General features: G+C 40.3%; 1 protein-coding gene across 1 annotated transcript in view; it reads left to right on the top strand.

Annotated features, from left to right (window-relative positions):
• LOC123251800 (protein transport protein Sec24D-like) overlaps nt 1-4008 on the top strand; it is a 41501-nt gene extending 37493 nt beyond the window's left edge. Inside the window, exons 8-9 of the mRNA XM_044681114.1 lie at nt 3062-3189; nt 3916-4008. Of these exons, the coding sequence (XP_044537049.1) occupies nt 3062-3189; nt 3916-4008 (221 nt within the window). The remainder of the gene's footprint in view (nt 1-3061; nt 3190-3915) is intronic.
• Nucleotides 4009-9534: the final 5526 nt, after the last annotated feature.

Below are 9534 nucleotides of genomic sequence, written 5' to 3' on the forward strand. Positions count from 1 at the left end.
AGGAGGAGGAGGAGGAGGAGGAGGAGGAGGAGGAGGAGGAGGAGATGATAGGAGGAGGTGATGATAGAAGAATGTAGAAGGGATCGTCTATCCACTCTGTCCTGACCAGACCACACCTAGATTTTAGCTTAGTCTAGACAGCACATTTTATAAAACACGTGGCCACACTGAAGTGTAACCAAAGGACTGTGCCCAGGATGGTGAGGGGGCTAGGAAGACTTGGAGGGCACATGAGAGCTATAGTCGAGGCCGGGATGGCCTGTCCTGTGTGAGGGGAATTGGCTTTCTTCTGTGTGGCTCTGCAAGGCAAAACTAGCTGATTACATTGTAGAAATTTATTATTTTTTAAAAACACTATTTGATGCTTTTCTTTTTAAACTATTTTGATATTTTATTACATAAAAACATGTGTAGTTTTTCTAACACGTGACCTTTCGGGTTATTCTAATACTTCAGTGGGTCTGTGCTCTTGGTTGCTGGGATGCCTGGCACCATCATTGATCACTTTTTCTGTTTATGTGAATCTTCTCTGTCTCTTTCCATTGGGCCAGGGGTCTTCCTCCGAGGTTTAAATGTTATGAGAACATCTTCTCGTCTGTTTGTCATACTGAATCCATGTTGGTTATACTCTTCCTTTGTCTACTCCCCAAAACCTAACGTTTTTCTTTCTTTAAAAAATAATAAATTTCATTGATTATTTTGGTTTTGTTGCATTCCTGAAATTTCCCCAGTATCCCTCTCACAACCTTTCCTGGGGAGCCATCCTATATAATAAATAAAATATTTTTTAAAACAAAAAAAAAGAGAGAAAATTAATACAACTGATAGCCAACAATAGCTGGCATTTATAACAGTATGTCATCTATAGCATATGTAAATAATAAGGCATATTATGGATTGAGTAGTATACGTTACATAGAATATAAGTACATAGAATATGTAAATAAGCAGAAATGCTACATAGCACATAGTGCTTTTAAGGCTTATGAAATGCTTTATGAATATTATCTCATATTATCTTCACAATACCTTGAGAAATAAGTTATATTATTAGCTACCCTTTGCAGATAGGGAAAATGAGGCAGAGAATAAATGACTTGTCCAGGGTCACACAGCCAGTAAGTGTCTCAGGTAGGATTTGAACTCAGGTCTTCCTGAATCCAGGTCCAGAACATTATACCACCTAGCTGCTAATTCAAATAAAGTCTGAAAATGTACGCAGCATTCCACAGTTGTGCAAAAGGGTGAAGTGGGTTACCATTTGTCTTTCTTTTGCCTGTTAGAGCATTAGACTTGGAGTCCCAAAGTCCTGGGTTCGAATCTTATCTTAGATATTTACTAGCTGTGTGACAATGACAAGTAACTTGAGCTCTCTGGGTCTGTTTCCTCAACTGTCAAGAAGGAGGCTATCCTCGGTGGCCTCTGAAGTTGTTTCTAGCCCTAGAATGCTATGACCTGTTGCCCTGAAACCATTGTGTGACCAGGATGTTTCTTCATAACGTGCTGCCATAGAGCATCCCAAAGAGAATGTGAGCCTTCAAATGATATGTGTTGATTGCAAGAACTATCTTGGGCTCATTAAAAGTGCTTCAGAATTTCCAAAATGTGGTCCAGTCCCCCTTTCTTCTTCCATTCTAAATCTAGTGCATAGAATTATAGATTTGGAGCAGGAAGGAACCTGAGAGACCTCTTCATTTACAGATTTGGGAACTGAGGCTGAGGGAGGTTAAATACCTTGTCCAAAAAAATCCAGGTAGTACCAGAATCAGAATTGGAACTCAGGCCCCTGGACTCCAAATCTAGCACTTTCTCATTGAATTATACTGTACTCTCTAAATATTCATTTTATACTTCTCTTGAGACCCCCCCGCAGCTCCCTTCAGGAATCAGCTCAAGTGCTACCTCCAAAAAAGGTCTTTCTTGAGTTCCCCAATTGTTAGTGCTCTCTCATTTATTTTTAGAGTGCAACTTCCTCCTCCCCAGTAGTAGAATATAAACTCCTTTAAGGCAGGTATTTCATTTTGTGTTGGATTCCTTGGTACCTAACAGGGCACTAGCACATGGTACATGCTTGATAAACTTGATGAAATTGAATTAAATCATATTTATGGGATCTCAGTGGGTTGGCCATTGACCAAATGTTAAATCTGTTTACTATCCAGTCCTTTAAAAATTCTCTCCGTATTTTGCTTTGGCACAATAGATACTTCCCAGCCCACACCCAAATAAACCCACCTACAAAGCATATTCTCTACAAAACAGCTTATTGATTGTTAATGGAAAGAAGGAGAAGGTTCATTGACTCCAAGAATGAATGAATGTCAGCATTGTTATACTTGACCAGAATTTCGTTACCTTTCCACAATAGCCTTATATGTGCTGTTGAAGTCATTATGTATGAAGAGATGCCCTTTTTGGAGCAGCTAGCTGGCACAGTGGATAGAGTTGGCCTTGGAATCAAGAAGACTCATCTTCTTGAGTTCAAATCTGTCCTCAAACATTGAGTAGCTTTGTGACCCTAGGCAAGTCACTTCACCCCTTTGGCTTCAGTTTCCTCATCTGTAAAATGAGCTAGAGAAAGAAATGGCAAACCACTCCAATTTGCCAACAGAATCCCAAATGGAGTCATGAAGAGTCAGACATGACTGAAAAAAAAACCTGAATAACAACATGCCCTTGTTATCCATTTGGCTTTACTCACATGTATGACTGGGATCATTTTATTACTGTTAAGGTGAATATTTTATCTTATTTTTTAAATCAAAGAGAGTTTATTTTCCCAATTACCTATAATAATACTTTTCAACATACATTTTTCCAAAATTTTAAAATCCAAACCATCTTTCTTCCTCCCTTCCTTCCCTCCATCTGATCTGGGCCATACATATATCATCATACAAAATCCACTGCTATATTGGTCATTGTTGTAAGGGTACACTTGTATAAGACCTCAAATACATAGATGAGGAAGATAGTCTGCTTTGATCCGCATCCAAAGGTGAATATTATAGAACGGCTTTTTTCCACTTGTTTTTCAAATGAATCTTTTTGAATGTTCCAGGGAATGCTAGCCCTCGTTATATCCGATGTACAACATACTGCTTCCCAGCCACTTCAGACATGGCCAAGCAATCTCAGCTACCTTTAGCCGCCATCATCAAGCCATTTGCCACTGTTCCTCCGAATGAGGTAAGAGATTTGAATACAAGCATAAAACGTTTTAACAATGCCTCCAATATTCCTCTTAGGCTTAGTTCTTACATCTCATCCTGCTTTACTAATGGAGCACCAATGTCGTTATTGTAAGATTTAAATTTAGATTTTATACTAAATATGAGAGTTCTAAAGTAATATTGTGGTCACTGATTTAAAATATTATCCCTTAAGTCAAAACGACTACGGCAACTTCATTTTACAAGGAGGTAGGAAAGAGTGAAAGTGGGAAATGTAAGAAAGAGACAGAAATTACTGCCTAGCTACAAATACCCTAAGTTTAATCCTAATATCTTCAGACCACAAATGCAAATCCAAAAGCAAATCTCACCAGAATTCAAAGTCCTAATTAGGAAGCCAACATCCAAAGAGCCAGGAAATGCTGAAGAATCCACTGAAATCTTCAGTGCACACAAAGCTAAGACCACCAAGAATCTTACTAGAACTCACTCTGAAGGTAGTGTCCCACTAAAGCGCCACTGAGCAGACAGGGTCTCCTCACCAAAGAACCAAGGAAGGAATCACTCCATTCACCACCACAGGATCCAAAAAAAAGCATCTCTTCAAGCACCAAGACTTGACTCCAAGGAATGACTCCAAGCCAGAAGATCCAAAGAGGGACGAAGTCCAGAATCCAGGAAGCCATGACCTTCTGATGGTCCCTTTTTCTGCATCATTTCCTATCTTTTCCCCTCTTCATAGGAACTAATCACAGCTTCCACACTGCTTAGCCCTACCCAGGCCTGGGCAGTGTTTGGAGGTGAGAGTTTTTGGCTTGTCAACTCTTCTACCTAGTGACTGGTTAAGTGTTAAGTAAGGGTGTTTTCAGTTTTTGATTGATTAAACTACTGGTTGCTGATTGATTACATTAGAAATAACAAAGAGAAATAATTCTACTTCACAATATGATACCTAACCATCTAATCAAATCACTCTATTGATTAGGGGAAAAGTCCCCTAAAAGCAAGTTTTGGGGACTCATGTAGACAGACCTTTAATTGACGAAATGTTTTTCAGTTCAGCTTTTTTGTAGCCATGTATTTCAAGCAATTCAGTAATTTGACATAAAAGTTATCTGTTGTAGAATATCTTAGTTTGGGTGACTTTAATGTACCCATCCTGCCCCATGAAATCCCAGAATTCCTATGTGCTAGTTGTAATAGTGCAGTAATGATGCTATGGTCTAAATCTGTTTACCTGCCTCTCTACTGGACCAAAGTAGTCCTTCCCTTGGGTTTCAAACTCCAATTCAATCCAACAATCCAACAGACATTTTTTAAGAAGTACCTGTGAGTGGTGGGTGATAGGAGGATGATAGGATAGGAGAAGGAAGGGAAAGGAAGGGAAAGCCAGAGGAAGGGAAGGAAGGTAGACCAGCTGGTAGCCTCCAGCCCAGGAAGGGAAATTGATCCAAGGTCTTCAGGGCTCAATAAAGATCAGGTAGCACTTGTTGTTAGAATAGCTAGGTTTTCTTTAGTTAGGAAAGAGAAAAGTTAGGTAGGGGGAAAGGGTCTCCTCCAGTAGGCACTCCTCCAGGGTCGAGGGCCTCTGGGGTCCAGAGCCAGGGTCAAGAGAGCCGAGAGTCCCAAGAGCCTCAAAAGGCACCAAAATTATCTTTTATACTTTCTTTGACACCTCCCACAAAGGAAGTAGGAGGTGTTGGGAGAAGTTGTGGCAGGGTCTCCCAGGGCTTAGAATAATTTTAAACAGCATAACTGCCAGGTAAAGAACACTGTGATGATCATTCAAAACCATTAAAAGTTTAGATCCAACCTGGTCCCTGGCCTCCTGGAGCTCACATTCTGTTAAGCAAATATGATACATCCAGGTCATCATAATACCAGATAGGTGCGCCCAGTGCTATCATATGTTTCAAAATGGACTGAAGGCTAGGAGTTTTGATGAGATGGAATTGAGGAGACAAGGGAGGATGAATAATATGTGGGGAGTCTGGACATTACTGGAAGTGGTTTGATGAGGGTACCCAATGGTTGCATCCCCAATTTATTTCTTCTTGAGTCCAAAGGACACAATGTCAGAGTAATAGAATTCTTCATCCACATGTCAGTAAACAAATGGTTCCATATTAAAGCTCGGTCACTGTCTCAGACCTCTTCTTAAGTCTGACCTCATTGCCTTATAGGAGCATTCAGGAGAGCCTGAGATCTTGATGGATATGGCAATGTACTACATGCACATTTAGTTCCCATCATGCTAGCTAGAAAGATCTGGAGTAGGAATACAGTTGTGCAGTGTATGTTTCTTGTCTACTGACTATGCCTATTGAAGTAGCCTGGTGGGATAATGGTAATGGATTCAGTATTGGACTTGGATAAAGGTAGATCTGGATTTGAATTCTGCCTCAGACCCTTGTTAGCTATGTGAACCCTAGACAGCTCACTTAATCTGTATCAGTTACAGTCCTTCAAGTGTAAAATGGGGCTAATTATAGTCGCTACCTCCCTGGGTTGTCTCAAATGAAGCTGGCATGAGATTTTACATATATATATATAGTACTTGACAAACTTTAAAGCTATATGGGTGCTGGCCATTATTATTACTATTGTCTTAAGGATAAACCAAAGTCAGTTGAGAAAGACTCATCACCAGCTGGACCAAGAGGTTGGGAAGTCCATCAGTCATAGCAGTGACTATCTGTTAAAATATAGGGGAATTGGTGGGGGCAGCTGGGTAGCTCAGTGCATTGAGAGCCAGGCCCAGAGGTGGGAGGTCCTAGGTTCAAATCTGGCCTCAGACACTTCCCAGCTGTGTGACCCTGGGCAAGTCACTTGACCCCCATTGCCTACCCTTACCACTCTTCTGCCTTGGAGCCAATACACAGTATTGACTCCAAGACGGAAGGTAAGGGTTTTAAAAAATAAACAAACAAATAAATGAATGAATGAATGAATGAATGAATGAATAAATAAATAACAAAATATAGGGGAATTGGGGCCTTTGCTGATGGGAAAAGAGATGTGCTTGGAATCAGGAGAGCCCACCTTCAAAGCTTAACTAGCAGTGCTACTATGAGCAGATCACTTTGCATCACAAATTCCTCATCTGTGAAATGGGGATAATGATACTTGGGGTTGTGACACAATAATGTAGTTGTAATGATCAGAGGAGACAAAGTATTTTTTATTTGAAATTTTTTATTTAATTAATTGATTTGGAATATTTTTCCAGGGTTCCATGATTCATGTTCTTTCCCTCCCCTCCTCCCACCCCCCTCCCATAGCCAGTGCACAATTCCACTGGGTTTTACATGGGTCATTGATCGAGACCTATTTCCATATTATTAATATTTGCACTAGGGTGATTGCTTAGAGTCTACATCCCAATCATAACTCCATCAACCCATGTGATCAAGCAGTTTTTCTTCTGCATTTCTGCTCCCACAGTTCTTCCTCTGGATGTGGATAGCGTTCTTTCTCATAAGTCCCTCAGAATTGTCCTGGATCATTGCATTGCTGCTAGTAGAGAAGTTCATTACATTCTATTGTGCCACAGAGTATCAGGGAGACAAAGTATTTTAAAGCACAATATAAATGACTGTGTTCTGGGTCAGTGGAAAGCCTTCCAGCACTAAAAGTTGTTTTTTCTCTTTGAGATCTGGCTTATAGTCAAGAAGACTTGATGGGGCAGATAGATGACTCACTAGATAGAGAGCCAGAACTAGCAATAGGAGATCCAGAGTTTGAATCTAGCCTTAGATATTTCCTAGCTGTGTGACTCTGGGCAGTTCATTTAACCCCCATTGCCTAGACCTTACTACTCTTCTGCTTTGGTACCATTTAATTCTAAGATGGAAGGCAAGAGGTGTCTTTTTTTTTTTTTTAAGACTTGAGTTTGAATGCTGCCTCAGACCCTTACTAGCCATGTGACTCTGGACACGTCACTTCATTTCTCCCAGCTTCAGTTTCCTCCTCTGCAGAAGGAGAGAATAATAGCACCTACCTCTCACAATTGCTAAGAGGCTCAACAGTAATAATATACAGGCATACCTCATTTTATTGAACTTCATGTAGCTGTACTTTGCAGATATTGTGATTTTTACAAATTGAAGGTTAGTAGCAACTCTATGGACACCATTTTTCCGACAGCGTGTGCTCATATCATGTCTCTGTGTCACATTTGGGTAATTCTAGCAATCTTTTGCACCTCTTCATTATTATTATATCCATTATGGTGATCTGGGGTCAGTGATCTTTGACATTAATATTATAATTGTTTTGTGGCCTCACAAACCATGCCCATATAAAATGGTGACCTTATACAACAAATGTTGTGTGTTCTCCTCCACCAACCAGCTATTCTTTGTCTGTCTCCCTCTCCTCGAGCCTCCCTACTCTCTGAGACTCAATGATACTGAAATTAGGCCAATTAATAACCTTTCCACGGCCTCAAAGTGTCCAAATGAAAGACAGAATCAATCGATGTGGCAAACTTCACAGTGGTCATCCTTTAAGAAACTGCCACAGCCTTCAGCAGCCATCACATAGACACAACTCTCCACCAGCAAAATAAGATTACAACTTGCTGTGGCTCAGATGAAAGTTAGCATTTTTTTAGCAACCACATATTTTTAATTAAGGTATGTACTTCATTTTTTAAGATAGAATACTATAACTCATTGAGTAGACTACAGCATAGTACAAACAGAACTTTTATAGGCACTGGAAAACCATAAATTTTGTGTCTCTCTTTACTGGGATATTTGCTTTATTGCGGTGGTCTGGAACCGAACCTGCAATATATCCAAGGTGTGTCTATATATAAAGCTCTTGGCAAGCTTTAAAGAGCTACAAAAATGTTATCTCTTGTCAATATTCAATTATTTAACCCAAAATGGTTGTCCATAGAGATAAGCCTTTTCCTGGTGAAAACTAATTTTTAAAAAAAGGAAAGCTTAGGAGGAAGATGACAGGTGCTTTGTCATTCTTCCTAGGGACCATTTTCATACATTTTTCCCCCTTTGGGCATGAGAACAACTGATTGTCCCTCCCCTCACCATATTTCTCTTCCTTGAATACTTCCCTTTTTGATTTATGGGCATTCCATTGCCTCTGTAACATTGAGGGCTGGGCGCCCTCATTTACCATCCTTCTTGGACCTCCACATTTGGTCTCCGCTGGGGAAGTTTGTTTAGAGCAGTTTCTATAACACCGATGGCTGTTGGACAGTGCTGCCTTCTAACTCAGCCTTGTCTTAGCAACAGATGGAACAACAAAGGCAACTCAGCTGCCTCACTGCCCTGCTCCTGGCCAGACCTAGCTTGGGATGAATAACCCAGGGGCTAGCGATATTATCCTTTTTTTAAATATATCACTTTGTTCTCCTAATGTTTCATTTTCAAGCTGCTTTTGGAGTTTGGAAACAGCCCTTGTTGCCATGTTTCAAATAATTGGAAATCAAATCCCTGTGATTTTCATGATAGGGAACTGATGTTTCTGCTCTGATACTTTATCTGGAGAGGCAGTATAGAAATTATGGAGAATCCTAGCAAACCTGGCAAAACTTACCAACTAAGATTTTACCTAATGGAGAAGCAGTGTGGTACCTCACAGGCCTGGGGCTCTGGTTCTGGCTCAGCCACTAACTAGCTGTGTGACCTTGGATGAGTCACCTCATCTTCTGGAGAAAGGGTTGTTCTTGACTAACAATTCCCCAGGTATGGTCCTTGGACTTCTGGGTGTTCCTGAGAACCTTTCTGTGGATCTGTATGGTCAAAACTGTTTTCATAATAATAGCTAAGATGTCTTCATTTCTGATTGGGTAAATATTGACAGGTGTAACAAAGGTTCTTAGTGAGGGTGACGGGGCTCAATAATTTTAAGACTGTAAAAGCGTCCTGAGACCAAAAAATTTCAGAACCATTATGCTAGAGGATCTTTTAGGGTCCCTTCTGGGTCTATTTTGAGTGATATTTGTAGTTTGTTTTCTCACCAAACAAAGAGAAACCCTTACATGGTATAAGTATATAGCATAATGCCTCAGAATTTGAATAGGTGTAGGAATTGGACCTGTGATTTTGTTGGTGTCGAGAACTTCAGGAGAGGAAATACCCTCTACCAAGGCAAACTGAAACCTTTTCTGCAACTTGTAGTCATTGGGAGTCGCCCACGGTCCTGAGAAGTTGTAGGCTTGAAAGTCATACGTTGAGTATGTGTCTCAGGGAGGATCTGAACCCAAGCAAGCATTCTATTAGCATAGGGGATGCTTGATACATTTTTATTCAAATTAAATGGAGTGAAGAATCATAAACGGACAGTCTGTATCCTACTTTGCTACTTTCTCAATGTTAAAAACAAACATACA

The sequence above is a fragment of the Gracilinanus agilis genome, chromosome 6 (assembly GCF_016433145.1).
Source record: "Gracilinanus agilis isolate LMUSP501 chromosome 6, AgileGrace, whole genome shotgun sequence".
In the NCBI taxonomy this organism is placed as follows: domain Eukaryota; kingdom Metazoa; phylum Chordata; class Mammalia; order Didelphimorphia; family Didelphidae; genus Gracilinanus; species Gracilinanus agilis.